Below are 20,304 nucleotides of genomic sequence, written 5' to 3' on the forward strand. Positions count from 1 at the left end.
GGCCAGCCTAAAACTTCGAGGAAATCTAATGATTTGTTATTGATAAAAACTTACAAAATCGACAGTTTGGCCGAGTGGTCTAAGGCGCCAGATTTAGGCTCTGGTCCGATGAGGGCGTGGGTTCAAATCCCACAGCTGTCAATTATTTTACTTTTTGTTTCAATTCTGGCTCTGGTCTGTCATTAGGTGGGCTGTTGCTTTATCCAATCATCCAACCTTGAGCTTTGTAAAACTTACGAACTCCATTAGGTCATTCATCAAGTTCCCTTTATTCATTATCATCATCTTTTACTTTGCCACCTAAACCCACTCTCTGTTCTTCATCAACTATTAATTATCTCCTTCAGAATTTGAGAATCTGCAAAGGATATATATAAACCAACATAATTGCAATGCAGGCTACTTATTGCAAATCATGTGCTTCTGCAGTTCTGCTGTGTATCCAGTAGAACATTACAGTTGCTATAATGACACCAAATATATACCTGCCAATCTTAAGATTACTGTCATGCAAACATTCTGAAAATTAATCAATAATAAATCCGCATCATGTACTTCAATTATAATTGCCTGTGAGTTTACTAAATGAAATATATTCATCCACCGATGAAAACATATTACCCCGGGCCCAGATTCTTAATAATATTTCCATGCTTCAAGGACACATCTTTCCAACCTACTTGCCTGCAAAAAATAAAAAAGGTTCTGGGCATACATGTTATATGTTATGGAGGTTGACAATACTGTATGATCTTGCTTTATACTTTGAAGAAAAACATTGTAAAAGCTGTACGATTTGCTGTTTCTTTCTTCCTTTCATTTTGATCTTTTTCTTGGTCAAGTTTAATGTCTTCACATTTGAGACAAATCTTCTATGGCGTTAAGTTATGATTTCACCTTAGAGACCAAGCATGTAAGAGAGGAAGTAAACTTCATGATTCTGACACCCCATCTATGAGATCTTTCTTTTAACATTCCGCCACCCATACTTGGAAAACGTCAAGATGAACATCCAACTCCACAATTGACCCTGAACCAGAAGTAACCTACTCTACTCCCAAAAATTACCTTCTCAAGGGTATTTTTGTCTTTGTATGTAGTCACGTGGCAAGTTTAAGTGGAGCAGCAACAACAGATCAGCACAGCAGTTGCAGGCTTGCGCGCTAAAGCCGGGAGAAGTTGCCTCCCCTTTTTGCCTATCTAACATTCTTCTTCTAAACATTTCCTATTTCACCCTTTTCTTTTTACATTTTTCCCTCCACAAACAAATTCTCCGCTGCATCCCAAGCTTTATATGTGTACTTATAAAAAGCTGTAGCGAAGGTCGATCTTTTATATATTTACATACATATCTCTTACCTATAAAAGTGCCCAGATAAAATCTCACACTGCCGCTTCCTCTTTCATGGCTGGTCTGTGAGTGTGAGGTATTTGCTGCGTTTATGGCTTTCTTTTTTATTTAATAAATGTACATCTGTTTTTCGCTGAACTCGGTAATTTTCTTTGTCTTTTGTTCTTCTTTTTTTTTTTTTTTAATGGATCGGTTTGAGAGGTCAACTTTTCATTTATTTCGCTCCCTTTGCAATTCATATCTTTTGATATGATGTTAAGAAATTGTTTCTGAGAATCAGGTATCGTTCTTGATGAGTTAATGTTAAAATCTAGCGAAGGAAAATTAATTATTTTGATCTCGTGACATTTGCTTCTGAAATTTGTTGTCCATCATTAGAAAAATTACATGTTCACACGTTAAAGATTGAACCTTCATTGTTGTAATTGTGTTATTGTTTTGTTTTTAGTTGACTCTTCTGACATGTTTATATTTTATCACTATGTACTATGTAGCTTGTACGCTATTGAATGTTTTCTGGAAAGTAAAATAATATTTGCATTTCCTTGTTTGAATCTGTTGTGACAATTGGCACAGACTTCTTGTTGCAGATAAGTTATTGAATTCCAGGTTTTTTGTTTATTTGGGTAAAAAAGATGCCTGGAATTGTCATTGATGAAATTCATGAGGAAGAGGTAGTGAATGAATTGAACAGAGATTCTATGCCAGTTAAGGAGAACTCAGTTCCGAATAAGTCTCCGGAAAATACTGCAACTCAGCAAAGCCCTCGTAATGTTGCCTCTGATGTCCCTGATATTCTGGTGGTAGATGCCTCAATCGAGCAGCTTTATGAGAATGTGTGTGACATGCAGAGTTCTGACTGGTCACCCTCTAGACCTAGCTTTGTATCAGATGGGGAAGAGTCTAGAATTGATTCAGAGTTGCGCCATCTTGTCGGAGGAGAGATTATAGAGGTTGAGATAACAGAAGAAGAAGAATTGGAAAAGCCTGAGCATGACTCTCGTTGTAATTCATCTTCAAAGATAGGTACTTCATCTCAAGTTAAGCAGTTGCAGAAGTTGGACAAGACTACAAGTTCAAAATCCAATTCTCCAGAGAAAGTTGAAGCATCATCAAAATCGAGTCCCCAGGGCATAAGTCCTTCAAATAAACCCCCAATTGATAAGCGGAATGATAAGAATCTTAATCCAGGTGCACGAGTTACTCCCTTGAAAAAACGGAGGGGGAGGTTACAGAATGGAACCAAGGCCGAATCAAGGATAGACAATCCAGATCTTGGACCATTTTTGCTCAGACAAGCTAGAGAGTTGATTTCTACAGGAGCGAATCCCCAGAAAGCTCTTCAATTAGCTCTACGGGCGAAAAAATTATTTGAAATTTGTGCAAAGGGGAAGCCCAGCTTAGAAATGGTCATGTGTTTGCATGTTGCAGCGGCAATACACTGTAGTTTAGGCCAGTATGATGATGCTATTTCTGTTCTTGAACAGTCAGTTGAGATACCAGTGACTGAGGAAGGACAGGAGCATGCCCTTGCTAAATTTGCAGGTCACATGCAGTTGGGTGATACGTATGCAATGCTGGGCCAGCTGGAGAATTCATTATTGTGTTACACAACAGGTTTGGAAGTTCTGAAACAAGTTCTGGGGGACACAGATCCAAGAGTAGGTGAGACGTGTAGATATTTGGCTGAAGCTTACGTTCAAGCACTACAATTTGATGAAGCCAAGAGGCTTTGTCAGCTGGCTCTGGATATTCATAAGGAGAACGGCTCTCCTTCTTCTCTTGAGGAGGCAGCAGATAGGAAGCTGATGGGTCTTATATGTGAAACAATGGGAAATCATGAAGCAGCTCTCGAGCATCTTGTTTTAGCCAGCGTGGCCATGGTTGCAAATGGTCAGGAAGCAGAGGTGGCTTCTGTTGATTGCAGCATTGGAGACACATATTTGTCATTATCTCAGTATGATGAGGCTGTTTTTGCTTACCAGAAAGCACTCACAGGTTTAAAGAAAACCAAAGGAGAAAATCATCCAGCTGTCGGTTCAGTCTTTGTTCGTTTGGCTGATGTGTATAACAGGACAGGGCAATTAAGGGAGTCAAAATCTTACTGTGAAAATGCCCTTCGAATTTATGAAAAGCCAATACCTGGTTTTCTTCCAGAGGAGATTGCAAGTGGTCTAACTGATGTTTCTGCTATCTATGAATCAATGAATGACCTTGAGCAGGCAATTAAGTTGCTAGACAAGGCCTTAAAATTATATAATGATGCACCTGGTCAGCAAAGCATGATTGCTGGAATTGAAGCCCAGATGGGTGTCATGTACTACATGTTGGGGAATTATTCTGACTCTTACAACTCCTTCAAGAGTGCCATTTCAAAACTCCGTGCAGGCAGCGAGAAAAAATCTGCTTTCTTTGGCATTGCTCTTAACCAAATGGGGCTTGCCTGTGTGCAGTGTTATTCCATAAATGAGGCTGTAGAATTATTTGAAGAAGCCAGGTTAGTTTTGGAACAAGAGTTCGGACAGTGTCACCCAGACACACTGGGGGTGTATAGCAATCTTGCTGGTACTTATGATGCAGTTGGCAGGTACTGTTCTCTGTCATTCCTTCAGCATGTCATCTTCACCCAGTTAGTGTTAATCTTTTAGTGCTTTATCGATTATCCAAAGTTTCCTCTTGCTTGGTAATTAAGTAGTTTATTTCACTGCTTTTCACTTGGCCTTATTAGGTTGAATTAGGACCATAATGAACATGGAAGCATATATTTGTTCTACTCTGTTCAATTGATGCCAAAAGTTTTAGCAGATGAAATGATAATGTGACAGTCATAACAGTTGAAATATATGTTTTCTGTCTTTTTCGTTCAACTAGTCTTGAACTCATTGTAGAACATAACCAAATAAAGTTTGAGATCAAAGGAATGAGTGATGACCATATTGTTAGATGACAATTCTGAGCAGTACTTATTGCTTTTGTTGTTTTGATGCAATGCATAATACAGGTTGGATGATGCAATCAATATGCTGGAGTTTATTGTTCGGATGAGGGAGGAAAAGCTTGGGACAGCAAATCCTGATGTGGATGATGAGAAGAGGAGGTTGGGTGAGTTATTGAAAGAAGTGGGGAGAGCTCGAAGCAGAAAAGCTAGATCATTGGAGAATCTCCTTGATGCGAACTCCCATATAAATACAAATGACATTAAGGTAGACAAAGATATTTAAGTGTACTTTAGTATGAATATCATGTATTATAGGATTTATTTAAAAGAATATGAAGAGGCCAAAAAAAAAAAAAAAGAAGAAGAAGAAGAAAAGGAACAGTTTAGGGTGTTTAGATTTGATATTGGAGTGGGGTGAATAAAATAATTGGAGGCCTGGGATTTTGTTTGTGTTATTGATGTATACTTCACTGGTTGAAGGTCAGTTTATCTTGTATTGCGCCTTGAAATTATTGTGGTAAATTATCAAACTTTTCATTCATGTAGCACACTCCAAATATTTTTATTAGTTTTCCATTGTATGGAAATGATATATCTGTACATTACAGATATTCAAGAATCTTTGAAATAATAGAATCTTTACTTGGAATTTATTAATGAATTATAGATGTTGAGTAAACGATGGTGGTTTAATGTTTGGAGTCTTTATGGTGGGATAATGGTAATGGTTGTTGAAATGTGATGAGCATCTATAATTGTATTAAATTTTGGTGATCCCTTTGCATACCAGAAAGTTGATTATCATTAAATTGGTTGATGCTGTTACAAAATTCATGTTAAAACTAATTATTTCTCACCTTTTTTCCGCTTCATTTACCCTCAGTACCTTAATCTTCCACAGCTGCACTCTACTGCACTTCATTGCCCCACTTTATTTCAATGTCTTTGCTGCATCACTGCCTACTTTATGGCATAAATGTGAGCATGCGGGCTTGATACGAAGATGAAAATATGAAAATGCAAAACTTACCGTGCAAATTGATACGAAGATGAAAATTTGACTTTCATGGCATGAATTCTCTACTGAAAATTCATTGTCAATATGCTGTTCATTACCATAAAAGGGAGAATGGTTTATTGCTGGTGGGTCTTGAGGATGTAATTTGCATGGGAGAAGAAAACAAAATCCATTGCCACCAATGGTCTTCTGATTGTAAGCACAACCCCATTGGAAAATTTTTGCCCTTTTGCCACAGAATTACATATTAGATGAGTGCTAAAAGCCTTTGCTGGAAAATATGTCTTTTACAATCGATTAGAATGGGAATTGTATTCCAAAAGAAGGCAGCCCAAGGTTGTTATGTCTCTTCAATTTCCAAATCAAAGAGAAAGGGTACATTTTTTAAATAAACTTGTTTCGTTTTAATAAGTTAAAATTTCTATTTGAGTAGACAAAAGGTCAAAGGACTATTTTATCTCCTTTAAAATTTTATCTCTTCCCCTCCTAAACTTTAAAAACTAAAAGTTTTCCTCCAACTTAAGTTTTAAAAAATGATAGTTTCCCCTTAGAGTTTAGTTTTCAGATCTCTGACGTCAAATTCGACGTCGTTGTTGGTCGTTTATCCCTCTCAAAGCTTCCTTTCCCTTTGATGGTCTTTCTCTACCTATTTGGATGTTCAATCAGCATAGAATGAGGTTTGAAATACGATAAGAAACGAAGAGCTTCGTCGGAGAAGACGAAGCTCTTCGTTTTTCAAAAGAAGATCGATGTCAAACAAACGTCCAAATGGGTGGAGAAAGACCGTCAGAGGAAGAGAAAGCCTTGGAAGGGATAGACGGTCGACAATGTTGTCAGATTTAACGTCAGAGATCTAGAAATTAAACCCTAAGAGAAAATTATTATTTTTTAAAATTTCGGTTAAAAGAAAACTTTTTGTTTTCAAAATTTATAAGAAAAAAAATTATATTTTAATTTATTTTTAATATTATAGGTAAAATAATAATTTTATTTTTATTATTGTTTAATTTAATTATTTATTGATAAATATTTAAGATTTTTAAAATTAAAAAAAATATATTTGAGAAAACAACCATTCTTGGTTGGGAAATAGTCCTTTGGCCTAGGCAAGGCATCATAATTAATGTTAGAAACAGGACAGAATTTATTTAATGACAAGACATGTAACATTGCTGTCATTTCAGTTTCAGGGAAAGATTTATCGATAGTCACATCAGCTAAATAATAATCTAAATTTGATCAAAAACTTTGAATTATTATCTTATCTTTTCTTCCGGGCGAGCTGAACCCTGTTCTCTCCTGGCTGAGCATGGCAGGTACAGCAGAAGCTTAAACCCACATGGCAATAATGCAGCCCCTAATTAATGTTGCAGTGGCATGGGATACCCTTCATCATCAAAGCAGAGTAAGAGCCGATGGTTAAATCACATTAATTCCTTCAATCCTACTTCAATCACTGTACATCCTCAACAAACATAAAGTCGTTTCTCCATGAAACACGGTACAAAAGTGCATTTTTCGTCGCCAGCTTCATGCATGATGAGATAGGGTAACAAAGGGTGAGGATACGATGGATGCAAGAAAAGTGACACTCAAATAATAAAATATAAATATTTTTAATTTAAATATAATTTTTTATAATTTTATTTCATTTTTAATTGAATTAAATCTAAGTACTCACATTAACATAATCTTAATTAACTCAAAGTTTGAAAGATTTCAACCGTCCCTTTGTGTTGAAGCAGAGCGAGCCAGTTCTGCATTGTCACGGGCCAATAAGAGAGACTCAAGAGCTTTATATCTTGGCATGATGACAGCTAGAAGTGGAGAAACTTGGCTGTTTGTTCAGGATGCTGGGCGAGACACTTCATTTGTGAAAAGTTACTGATTAAATGAGTCATTGCCTTGATTTACAAGAAACACCAAGTCTGTGTATACATTGTCAATGCTTTAATTTTTACCACCAACTTCATATATTACAGGTGGTAAAACTAACACCAAAATGCAGCTTCTGTTATATTGATTTTAATTTTGGGAAACATGATGAACAAATTGTGTCAGAGGAGTGCTCACAAAGTTACAAATGATGGAGTGTGTCTTTTTCATTTCGGTTTCTGCAATTAAAGATTCTGGTGTCATTAGTTGCCTGCCATTCATCAAGATACTTAGCTTTGAAAATGGAATCAAATTTGCCATTATAATGCATAGAAGCTTTCAATTAATTGAGTGAAAAGATTGTTGATAAAGGTATGGCAATTTGAGCAACTGTTAAACCCATGTAAGCCATTTCAGCACATGCCATGCTCTGACAAGCTTTTGTTGAGTCAAAATCATATATGCATCCTTCCCATTCTGAATAATAATTTTCCAGTCAGAACGGGCTTAAATTTTTTGTCCAAATTTCTGATCTGGCCATCCTTTCAAATCATATGATAATGAAATTCGTTTAGATGTTTACATGGGAAAATCTGTGCAAATCTTAGATGTGACACGACTCTCTTTTGACTATGAATCTTAAATTGCCAAAGACGGTGGCCAGTACTACAATTGTAGTGACTTCAACATCCTCTTCTACTTTGTGCTCACTTGGGATGCTCATTAATCCTTAAAACCCGAAAAATAGGACTCTGGATCACCAACGAAGATTGAGACAACTAGTTTGTGTAAATCTTAGATGTGACACAACTCTCTTTCAGTCTTTTGACAATGAATCTTAAATGGCCAAAGACGGTGGTCAGTACTCCTTTTGCAGTGACTTCAATATCTTCTACTATGTGTCACTTGGGTAATTCATCATTCATGGATACTTAAAATTGACATATTAATTAAAATAAGTAAAAATATTTTCGTTAAAACTCTCTTAAGTAAACTTTTGATACAGTTACTTTTCTATACAAACTCATTGTTTATTATAATAATACATTTTTTCTTTAAGTATACATTTTCTTCAGTTATGTTCTTTTTCGACATATTTGATAATAATATACTCTAACAATGCATCATCACATTGAAAGCAAGTAAGTAAGTTTGGTAAATTATATTATAATAAATCGAAACTTTTATTAAAAATTTATTATAGAAACTTTCATTGATAAAAGTTAAAAACTTTAAATACTGATTTCTGAAAAAGGTTGACATCTTTGTTTGTTTGTTGGTAGTTACCAATACATTACTCATAGATAGTCAATATTTTATTATATTAGTCAAAGTAAAATAAATTCTAATGTCCAAATCGAAACAAAAAGTAGAAATACAATTTCCTAAAAACGAGAACACGTGAATGCAAATACAAATGTGTGAATGGGAATGCAAATGCATGAATGTATATGCTAATGTGTGAATGTGAATGCAAATGCATGATATAGGTAAATGTGTGAATGTGAATGCAAATACGTGATATATACAAATGTGTGAATGTGTATATAGTTAGGTATGTGAATGCGACTGCAAGAATGAGTATTCAAATTTCAAGGGCAAATGTTTTAAATTTTTAAAGATGATTTGATTTCTTGCTCTGGAATTTGGGGTTTGATTTGATAGATACCTAAAACTTTGACATTGCAACTACATATTTTTATACACATATATTTAATGCATTTTGATGTGTGAATATACTCATTCACAAATTCGCATTTATATACATAATTACATATATGTTTATGCATTTGCGTACATTCACGTATTTGCATTCGCATTTATGCATTCATATTCGCATTCTCATTTTTAAAAAATTATGTTTCTATTTTTCATTCTAATTTAGACATCAAAACTTGTTCGTCTCTGTTAACAACAACACAATCAAACAAAATTCAGTCAAATATATAATTAAATATATAAAATAATCATCATAAATCGATTTAAACCTTAAACCCTAAAAACTTTAACTGCTACTAAACCATTATATGCAACCCCCCGTTTTCATAAATCAAATCATAGTTTAAAGACATTAACAATATTATACAAACTTAAGAATCACTAGACGAATGACAAAAATGGAGTCGTCAGTATTATATTTGTCAAACATTCAAATTATAAGAATAAAGTCATTAATAGTATGTTATTGGTTTATTATTTTCGATTTACGCTTAATAAATTTGCGTTAGCTTAAAAAAAAAATTAGTTTTTATTAAATTTTAACATTAAAAATAAAATAAAATAAATAAATTATATATAGTTTACTTATAAAGATGATTAAATCAAAAGTTGTCTAAAAAAAAGTTTAAGCGAAAATTTTTCGTATTTTAATTAATATACACATAAAATCTGAAAAAAAAAAAGACTGTAGATCAAAAGCAACGGTTGAGATCACTACAACTACGACTAGTCCCACCAAATTAAAGATGAAATGAACACCGTACAGCTTTCTGCAAATAATTTATTGCCACCCATTTTCTGCCATTGCCGTGCATCGAGATTTGTGTTTCTCCTCTATGAATTAAATGCACATGAGTCCTCAGTAACAAATTGCAAAGCAAACAAACCTAGTTAACAACTGCCCATGTGTTTCGGGGTTCGGCAACAAAACCGGAAGAGAGTGATGCCTCGCTGTCCACACTCATTTCTATACGGCAAAGGACCACTTCTCACCCAAATTTTAGGAGGTAGATTCATATATTTGTAAAGTTTTAAATATTTATTTATAAATTAATTATTATTAAAAAATTTTATTAACTAATATTTAAAGTAAAATTATTATTTTATTGATAATATTAAAAATATATATAATTTTATTTTTTTTCTTAGATTTTAAAATTTTGTATTTTATCTCAGTTTCAATTTTAAAAAGTAATTTTTTTTTTTCAGAGATGGTGGTGATAGTCGTCATTGTCTTTATCTTTAGTCTAACTATCTCTCTCCTTGATAGACAACATTGAATTTCATCTTCATTGATGAAGATAAGATGCGATCATCTTGTATTTCATTGAGGAAGAGATGGAGACGATCTCTTTGTTAACAGAGACAAAAGACAATAAAGATTATCCGTTTCCTGTCTCAATTGAAGAAGAGGTAGAGATGAAGTTCTTTGTTTTTTTCGACGTCATCTGTTGAGGAGGGAGATGATTGGGCTAAAGGTAAAGGTGGTGGTAACTATTATTGTCATCGTTGAAGAGAGGAAAAAACCCTAGGAATATTGGGAGAGGGAGAGTTTCTTTTTAAAGTTGAGGCTAAGATAAAATGTAAGTTATCAAACTCTGAGGGAATAAGATAAAATTATATATTTTTTAATATTATTAACAATATGATGGTTTTATCTTTAACTTTAAAAGAAAATTTTAATAACAATTAGTCTATAGATAAATGTTTAAATTTTTAAAATATATTAAATAAGTATTTATCTTTACATTAAAATTTGGGTAGAAAATAGTCCTTTGTCCTTACTGTACAAATTATATGTTTACACTGCGATTTTCAACCACGTGCGTCGCAATATAGCCCCTCTCATTTGCTTTTCTTTTAAGTATACAAACAATTTCAATGTGCATGAAAATATTCCAACGGTCAGCCCTTGATATTTATTATTATCTCCATTTTCGATCATTGAACTTTTGAGCTTCTTGAGGCTCATGGCTATGGAGGTTGAGCAGATATGAATATATCTCTACGGAAATAATCTAAGACGCCTGATAGGAACGGGGCCCGATTCTTTATTATAATGCATGTGAGGCATTGGGTTACAAACAACATATCCCATCGCTTTGCTGTATGGCAATTTCACCACTACTAGTATAGCGACCCTACATCACCAATCTCAATCTCTTTCATTAATGTGTCTGAAAAGGGTTTCCAAGGGAAAAAATTTGGCCAAAAAAAGGTAAGGATTGGCATTGTATTTGTTGATTGATGGCACATCATAGCCTTTCACTATTCTTATCTCTCCGGATAACATTTCCGTGTGGTAAAGTTTTCGTTAAGCAGTAATTAGACAAAAACATATTAAACATGAAATATAGAATAAATGTATGTATTTTATAGTCAAAATTTTATATTTTAAAATAAATATGACACTATATAAAACACTTATAACCTAGCTTCCTACATATATTGCACCAGTTAGAGGCTTGAGCTCTCTATCTCTTTGTCTCTTAGTTTTTCTCCTTCTCTCTCTCTAGCTATCTACAAATTTTCAATCATAATGGAAGGAAGAAGCGAGTATAAGAAAGGGTTGTGGACGGAGGAGGAAGACAAGATATTAACGGATTACATACGAGTGCATGGCAAAGGCAAGTGGAATCGAGTGGCTAAAGTTACAGGTTAGAAGTGAAGTGAATATATAGTATAATGCTCTTTCTTGGCTTTTTAATTTAGTCAAGCAATATTTTCCCTAAGTACTGCTTGTTTCTTGTACGTTGTAGGCTTGAAGAGGTGTGGCAAAAGTTGCAGATTAAGGTGGATAAATTATCTCAGCCCTAGTGTTAAGCGTGGCAATTTCTCTGAGGAAGAAGAGGACCTTATCATTCGTCTCCACAATCTTCTTGGCAACAGGTTCATCATCATCTTTCATGAATTAACCTTAACTGACTTTCAGTTTTCAACGTTCAATCATATACAAATATTAGTTTTCTTTCTAGTTCTGTAGAATTAATTATCAAAATGAATCCAGTTGTAAATCATGGTTGGCCCTCGGCCTCTTCTTTATTTATTCACTTTTTGTCTTTAATAATGGTTTTTCTTCATGAATAATTGTAGCTGTTCTTGTTGGCTGTATATTGGGTGTCACATTTTTGAGCCACTGATCATTTTCATGGATATATATAATTAAAGCGCTTTTCATTTAGACATCTTTTTAATACGTCTAAATCATGATTCATACGATACATTATCATTGTAACACATGCTACTATGCAGCTTTTATCAGCAACTTTGCCAGACCATTTATCACCAACTTTGTTTAACTATCATATGTATTATTGTCAAATTTTCTATATATAAATTTATATCAAGTCAATTTCAATTCATTTTCTCAAGGTGGTCCTTAATCGCCGGCCGGGTTCCAGGAAGAACAGACAATCAAGTGAAGAATCATTGGAACACTCATTTGAGCAAAAAGCTTGCAGTTAAAGAGGATAAAAGCCGAGTGAGTGCTACTTCACCAATACTGTCCAAAGAATCAGGGGAAAGTTTGAGCGTCCCCTCAGAATCAACTTCAAGGCCTCCCAATTGCAATGCCGGTGCCGTAGGCGTTGAAGTCACTGGAAGTGGCTCCCTAAGCGCCACCGATTTCTGTAGCCCACTAGAGCAGCAGCCGTGGGGTAGTGATGAGTTTGATGATAATGCTTTTTGGTTATCTATCAATGATGGTCTAAATTTACAAGTTCCTAACTTAATGGAATTGCCTCTTGATTTTTTCTGACTTGGCCTGTTAAGTTATTTTCCTTTTGTACTAGTATAATACACTCCTCAATAAATTAAGTTTTCTATACATATATTCTTGTAATTAACTTAAATTCGTCCGGGGAAAATTTAACAATCGAAGAACAGAAGGGAGCAGAAACAACCGTATTTGTTGGTGGAATGGTGAAAGATACCGAGGCAATATGTACTTTTGATTTGGAAGTGTTCAATTAATCAAAAGATGGCAGACGGAGGATGTAGGGCAAGGTTGAGAAATGTGCAGGTAAATGCGGGAAGGTAGCAAACAAAAGGGTCTCACTCACGAGTCATGAAAATTCAGTCATTACTCATGAGACAATACCATAGGCAACCAGGTTTTTCATCTGTACATGTGCAAGAGATCATATGCTAGGCTTTCACAATTATTGGCCACCATCTATGGACCTCACTCTTCTGTTGCTTTCATTTTTAAAATGGCCAATGACTATTTCTATCCTAATTTTGAAGATAGAGATAAATACATATTTAAGAGATTTTAAAACTTAAATATTCACTCATGATAAATTTTTTATTAAAAATTTTAGTTAGATTTAAAAATAAAATCATTATTTACTAAAAAAAAGTTTTATTATATTTTATTCTCCTAAATTTAAAAATCTCACAATTTTTCTTCATCTAAAGTTTTTAGTTTTAAAAAATAATCATTTCACCTCTAAATCTATAAGGTTTTTTTCTCCCCTCATCGACGATGGTAACATTTGGAAACGCCATAGGAGAGTCGGAACCATCTACGACAGAGTTCTTTCGTCTTTATCGACAAACAGACGCTATCTCTTTATCGACAAAGATGAAGAGATGGGGTTTCTTATTCGATAGGGAAGAAGTAGCTCTACCAGAGATGGTTTTGGCTTTTCTGTCGTGTTTTCAAAAGTCCCGTTGCAAGAGATGGTCACTAGTAACAGGAGGAAGAAAACCTAGAAATTTAAGGATAAAATTGTTACTTTTTAAAATTTTAAAACTTAGGGTGAGAGAGAATTATGAAATTTTTAAACCTAAAAAGTAAAATATGATAAAAAAAAATTTTTTAAATTTGTTAATAGATGACAATTTTATCTCTAATTTCAAATAAGATTTTTAATAAAATTTTATCATAGATAGATATTTAAAATTTTAAAATCTTATATAAATATATAAATCTTTATATTAAAATTTAAGTGAGAAATCCCGCTTTCGACCTTATGAAATCATCAACTTTCAATTGCATCCCACTGTCATGGCAGAACTCTGCCCTTTTATGTATTTTTTTCTACTGCATTTTACTGATAACTTCTTGATATTTTAGCCAAGTTGTAAATTTTTCATTTAAATCACCCGTTACAGGAGGAGGTGGGAGAAAGCTAAGGCTCGTTGTAAGGCCAAACGACTATTTTCCACCCAAGGTTTGATGTTTTCTCAAATATCCCCCCTTTAACTATGGAAACACCAAACACCTACCCATGGTTGGTTAGATTTAACAGAACCCTTCCATAGTAAATTTTTGAGCCAATCTATATGTATTTTTACTTGTACTCTTCCTATTGTTAAATTTGGATGGGGTGCTTCAAAATATTTAAGTTTTTTTTTTAAAGAAACATCACCTTTTCCTAATATAAGTTAATCATTTTGGCACTTCTTTTAAGATTATCATTTTGTGTTAATAAAATCGCTTTTAGATCTGAATTTGATAAATAATAGTTCCAACTCCATTATTTAACTTTGATTTTCATACACATAATTTCCGGATTGTGATGATCATGATTCATGATGAATCTACTACAGCTTTATGTGATCATAGGGCTAAAAATATGTCAATCACTCACATCTAAAAGAAGAGAAAGGTTGAAGGAAAGAGATGGAGGAACCTTCGTTAACTAAATGTAAATTTCCCAGACAGCATCAAAACAAGGAAAAAAAAAAAAAAAGGGGTTCCTCAGACGTCTAGGTCATGCGTTGAAAAAATATTTTTATGAAAGGACGATGACTGCTTTTGCAGCATGAGAGATGAGCTTCCCACGTTTTTCTCTATGGTCTAGTCAAATACTCAGGCAAATTAAGCCATAACAACCGTACATTTTGGAAATTACTCATTGAATTCTTTTGCATATATGTTGTTGTTGTTACCCTACATGTTAAAAAATAATAGCGTTTTGCATAGGACAAGTCCTTTTTGCTTGTCTTCTCTCGTCTATTTTTTTTCAATCAGTTTTGCCATACTTTCAATAACTGATTCATTGCTACTGAGAAAGGTTCAAAGTCTGGATCCTGTCCTGCTTTATAATGCAGATATGTTATTTACATCATGTGCGACTTCATAATTACTAATGTGCAATTATGGGCAAACGCACTCGTGCCGGCACCGCCAGTGGGACGCCCGGTCTTGCTATTAATAGTAAAGGAGTAGTGTGTGTTAGACTTTTGAATCCCTTTCTATATCAAAGAAAGTTTCATGTTAAATTACGGTATTCATTTTTATTATACTTATCTGTTTAATATGAAAAGAATTGTAGTTGAATAGAGAGAGAGAGAGAGAGAGAGAGAGAGAGAGAGAGTTTGATTTTGGTCGTAGTTTGGTTGCTTTCTCACAACAGTGTGAACAGTTTTGTATATTGATTTCTGAAGGCTGCAATGGATGAGCCATTCTTATGAGTTTATGCTTTCCTGGTTTGGCGCCGGCTGAGAAAATGGCACCCCAGTTCTCTATACTTGCATATATAGTGAATTTTAATTAGTTTTAATTTAATTTAGCTTATCAGAGTTTAATTTTAATTATTGACATTTCTTGGCACTATTAATGAGTGTGAATCGAATTAGCCATTTCTTCCTGTGAGCATTCTCTAATTTATGACATGTGTTTCACATTATTTGCAGCAGCAGAAAGTTGTAATTAAACTCATAGAAGTGATAATTGAGGCATTGACCAATCCAACCAAAAGATGAAAAGTAATGCGACGTACATAACTTTATGTATAAACAATAATATGTTATCATATGCTTGAATAGTTAAAAATTAAAAATAAACTAACATTCAATCACAAAAAAATACATTATAATTTGTACATATAGTTTTATTGAACAATGAATTAACAATCACCATTTTATGGGAATGGATCCTTACATATATTTTTTATTCATATTAAAAATCAATTTAAATATTAATAATGATATATAATAATATGGTAACTAATTTTAATTAAAATTAAAGTAACAATGGATATATCATTATTAATATTCAAGTAACATCACCCTATATATATGATAATAAAAAGGCCAAAGGACTATTTTCCACCCAAGATATGATCGTCTTCTCAGACGAAGAGGACAACTTCGTCTTTCAAGGCTTCTCCGATGTCGATCGAACATCCAAATAGGAGGAAAGAGATCGCTCGAAGGAGAGGATGCTTCGGGAGGGAGCGATCGTTGGCAATGGAGTCAGAGATGTCATCGGAGATTTCAAAACGAAACCTTAAGGTGAAACTGCCATTTTTTAAAACTTAGGCTAGGGGAAAATTTTAGTTTTTACAGTTTAGGGGGACAAAAAAAAAAATTTCAAGAGGTTAGAGTTTCGTTAATTTTAACTGTTCATGAGTGGATATTTGATATTATCAAAGATAAAGAGTGAAAACTTGAGATTGTAACATAGCTTGGTGGGAAATAGTCCTTTGGCCTAATAAAAAAGAAAAATATTAAAATGAAATTAATTTATTTATGCTATTAATATAAGTGATATTAACCTTGTTATATTACAGGGTGACGAAAATACGAATGAGTGGAAAAGTAGAGTTTTCAAATTTGGTAGGCGGAAAAACATTGTTTCAACCCTGTTTGGGTATCAAATGTTAACACAAAGTAGGAACTCTCTTTCTAAGTCACCGGAATTTTTTTCCATTAAATGAATTTATTCCTTATGAATTCATTGATTCAAGAATCATAAATAATGGATTACAGTGCTTTGTGGAAAAATAAATGAATCAATGAGACTTCTGATTTTCACCGTCAAAATTAAAGAACTAGTAAAGGAGGAGCCATATTCATGATTGATAAGAAACTTATATGCCTTTTTATTATTATTTCAGGTAGAAATATGGAGAAGGAGCTCCACTTCATTCATAAGTGAATGCTTATTCATAATAAAGGCCAAAAGCAACACAAACTTTGAATTAAAACACAACAAGGGAGGATTTAACATGGTGATTTATGACCCCAGAAAGAGAGACTTGATAATCATGGTATAATGATAGGAGGAGAGAGTTCTGTGTTCAATTGCCAAAGCTCAAAACTTCCCTCCACAAAATCATAGTAGCCACCCCTCAGTACTAAAGTTTGGTCCGCCACTGCCTTTCGAACGTATGGATAAGAAAGCAGGTTCACCAATGACAAATTCACAGCTTCCTGCGTCATATTTATGCATTAATTAATGAGAAAATTAAGTGTCGTCATTAGCTTAAATAATAATGTTCATTAATTTATATATAACTGCAGGGTTACCCTTTCACAAAGTGCATTTTGTTCTTCAGATGATAGGCAGCTATGCTCTGCTTTGATTTTGAGCTTTGCAGGTAATGCAATTTTCATCCAGTCATCAATGAAATCACTGCAGATCTCGTTTAATAGGTTAAACCAGTTTGTAAATAAATTAAACTAATTGAAAAAAAAAACTTGAATTGTGTTTAATGAAAGCCTTACAAAGGAGCAGATCCATTCTCTGGAAAGGACATAAGCCTTTCTATCCCACCGCAGCGACTATGTCCAATCACCAAGATATTTTCAACCTATTCATGTTCATTATTTTTAATGTTAAAATCTGTTTTTTTTTTTTCTTAATCAGATGCTAAAAAGAAACAAAAAGTGTTAAACCCTTTATTAATTAATGTAGAATTTTAAAGTGAATCTACCTGAAGACTTGAAACAGCATATTCAATGGCTGCGCCGACCCCCGTGTACCGTAACTGTCCAGCAAATAACACAAGCTTAAATGGGTAAAGCTATATAGAGAGATTTGTGCTAATCGATGAGGAAATATTTTGAGCAAGTAATTCACCTGATCAAAAGGGGGAACCAGGTTAGCGATGTTGCGGACCATGAAGGCTTCTCCTGGTTGGAAATCCAACACATGAGAGGGGCTTACTCTGGAGTCTGAGCACGCAAATACTAGAAACTGCGCATCGTTTTGACTCAATCAGAAGTGATCATGCAGATCAGCGTAAGCAATCCATCAAGGATCATAAGTGTTGTACCTTAGGATGTTGGCCTTCGGCAAGTTCTTGAAATAATTCTGGGTATTTGCTGCGAAAAAAGACAAAAATTTTATAACCAAATTACACTAGCGAAAATGTTGAAAGGAGTAGCTAGCACATGCAAGAGTAGTTGTGGCATCGTACTCAAATTTGCAGGTCTTGAAACGAATGAAGCCATTTTTAATCCTTTCAACTGCGTTATCGTCTTGCTCCTCTTTGTCTCTGCAAACGTTAAAACTTACCAAAATGTTAAGAAAATAATGAAGATGCATGATCAGAGTCCAAATATAATAATAATCATCACATTCAACGTATGAATCATACATGACTAATTGCCATGCATGAATATACATACATGCTAAATAAAGTTAAATATATATATAGTGAAACTGAAACCTGAGATCCTTCTTCAGCCCTGAAATGAGATCCTCAGTATATTGTTTAGCCATGTGAGTAAAAATATATGCCTCTCGGTTCTGCAAAATTAAGCAACAGGAAATCATATAAACATGAATATACATAAACCCACTACTATTTCTCGAGGTTTCACTTGATCATATAACAATTATGAAACAAATCTCTCTTCTATATAAAATCAAAAGGTTTTTGATCTTGGAACTCGAAGAAACGTAAATGTATATGTTTGAACTTACTGTTTCGAATATTTTTCAATAAGACTAATAGAACTGAATGATGAGTTGCATCAATCGCAGGTTCCTATTTATAGGCTGATCGAGTTTAAAGCCTTCTAGCTATAGCTTCCGCTAACTTCAAACATTTTTCACGAGAAAAATATTTCCACATTCTAAAGTCAAAGTCTAGAAAGAGAACTACCCACGGCTCTTTTACTATTTGCATTTTCTCAAGACAAGTCCATACTTGGACAAACTTTCTGTCTGCACGAAATAAACATTGACGTTTATGCATGTTTATATACAAATTTTATATCATTTGTCTTTGATTAATTTAAAATTATGAATCATCAAAGCAATTTCGTAATCTCCAAGGAAAATCTTCCCAGGAGAGAACACGACTAAACAAATGTTCATTGATTGCTAATTCGGACCCTGTTATCTTCATTCTCCACTGATCGCCATGCATTTAAGTTTTTATATGGCATGAAGCAGTTGGGATTAGCACTTTGTATGGTTGGGAAATTAAGCCTCTCTTGCCCGCCAATAATGCTTTGAAGCTAGATTACTTACACTAATTACCAACATATATGGGTTCCACAGTTGAATTTCTGTGGGCACCCAATTTCTTATATTACTAGATATATAAGGAAAAGTTCATAAATAACTAAGTGACATTAAAATCACATGGAAGGGCGGGCCTAATTTGAATCTTGCATTTTAATTCATCTCTTGTTGATGTAGAATTTAATGGTACTAATATAAATATATACATCATTAATTTGTAATTTCTATATCGTTCTTTGTTCTTTGAATATATCGAGTGAGTTTTTTATAATTACTTTTTGTTCATTTTATAGTAACCTGTTTATATTTTAGAACTTATTGTCATTTAATCTTATCTAAAGTTTTACATAAATATTTTAGATGATATGAGTAGTATTGAATTTGAACTGAGTTGATTCGAGCTCCAAAGCCGACTCAGTTCAATTCGGTTTAATTCAAATTCATTTTGTTTGAATTTGAACCAAATTCAAATTAAAAGATTTTATTCATTTTAAGGCCAAATTGAATTTAAATGAGAGAAAGTTTAGTTCGGTTTGACTCATAAACTAAGTAGATGGGTCTATTCAATTCGAACTTAACTCATAACTCATTCGAATCATGTTAAATAATTGTTAAACTAAGTAGTTTAGTTCGGCTCGAGCTCGATTCGAGCTCAACTCGGCTCGGTTCGAGTTTAGCTCGGCTCGTTTTCAGCTCAGTTTGACCCGTTTTTCATATCAAAACGACATCGTTTTTAATATATATGGATCAAAACGATGTCGTTTTGTATAAAAAATTCTAAAAAAAATATATCGAACCAATCCGAGCCAGCTCGAGCTCGATCGAGCCGAGCAGAGCCCGACTTGTTTCGGGCTCGAACCGAGCCGAGCTCGAGCTCAAGCTAGCTCGGCTCGAGTCCAGCCCTACATGAGTTGTCTTCTCTTTCCATTCATTACTTTGCATGATAATGATAATAATATGAGGTAATAATCTTTCTCTTTCCATTCATTAATCATGAGGTAAGTCTCGTTCACATATAGTATCTTTCTCTTTCCATTCATTAATCATGAGGTAAGTCTCGTTCACATATATGCATGTGAACGAGACTTACCTCATGATTAATGAATGGAAAGAGAAAGATACTATATGTGAACGAGACTTACCTCATGATTAATGAATGGAAAGAGAAAGATACTTACCTCATAATTATTACC

At 33.9% G+C, this 20,304-nt stretch overlaps 3 protein-coding genes and 1 non-coding gene across 6 annotated transcripts; 3 read left to right on the forward strand and 1 right to left on the reverse strand.

The window, feature by feature from the left end:
- The first annotated feature begins 60 nt into the window (after positions 1-60).
- TRNAL-UAG lies at positions 61-141 on the forward strand. Its single transcript has one exon. It is a non-coding gene; the product is annotated as a tRNA-Leu (tRNA).
- Positions 142-1,190: 1,049 nt separating this feature from the next.
- Positions 1,191-4,950, forward strand: LOC123212118 (protein KINESIN LIGHT CHAIN-RELATED 3-like). 3 transcript variants are annotated; one of them, XM_044631170.1, is made up of 3 exons: positions 1,191-1,427; positions 1,922-3,938; positions 4,353-4,950. In XM_044631170.1, the coding sequence occupies exons 2-3, from the start codon at positions 1,987-1,989 to the stop codon at positions 4,570-4,572; spliced, it is 2,172 nt and encodes a 723-aa protein (XP_044487105.1). In that variant the 5' UTR covers positions 1,191-1,427; positions 1,922-1,986; the 3' UTR covers positions 4,573-4,950. The 3 variants fall into 3 exon arrangements, with proteins under 3 accessions (XP_044487105.1, XP_044487106.1, XP_044487107.1); XM_044631171.1 differs by having other exon boundaries at positions 1,928-3,938; XM_044631172.1 differs by having other exon boundaries at positions 1,942-3,938.
- A 6,394-nt stretch (positions 4,951-11,344) lies between these two features.
- LOC123212204 (transcription factor WER-like) lies at positions 11,345-12,727 on the forward strand. Its single transcript, XM_044631278.1, has 3 exons — positions 11,345-11,558; positions 11,661-11,790; positions 12,274-12,727. The coding sequence occupies exons 1-3, from the start codon at positions 11,441-11,443 to the stop codon at positions 12,656-12,658; spliced, it is 633 nt and encodes a 210-aa protein (XP_044487213.1). The 5' UTR covers positions 11,345-11,440; the 3' UTR covers positions 12,659-12,727.
- Positions 12,728-16,709: 3,982 nt separating this feature from the next.
- LOC123210874 (carbonic anhydrase 2-like) lies at positions 16,710-18,627 on the reverse strand. The gene is made up of 9 exons (XM_044629366.1): positions 18,566-18,627; positions 18,309-18,388; positions 18,057-18,134; positions 17,913-17,961; positions 17,717-17,833; positions 17,571-17,624; positions 17,362-17,447; positions 17,164-17,269; positions 16,710-17,067 (listed from the first exon to the last, which is right to left on the reverse strand). The coding sequence occupies exons 2-9, from the start codon at positions 18,359-18,361 to the stop codon at positions 16,900-16,902; spliced, it is 711 nt and encodes a 236-aa protein (XP_044485301.1). The 5' UTR covers positions 18,362-18,388; positions 18,566-18,627; the 3' UTR covers positions 16,710-16,899.
- Positions 18,628-20,304: the final 1,677 nt, after the last annotated feature.

The sequence above is a fragment of the Mangifera indica genome, chromosome 3 (assembly GCF_011075055.1).
Source record: "Mangifera indica cultivar Alphonso chromosome 3, CATAS_Mindica_2.1, whole genome shotgun sequence".
Lineage (NCBI taxonomy): Eukaryota > Viridiplantae > Streptophyta > Magnoliopsida > Sapindales > Anacardiaceae > Mangifera > Mangifera indica.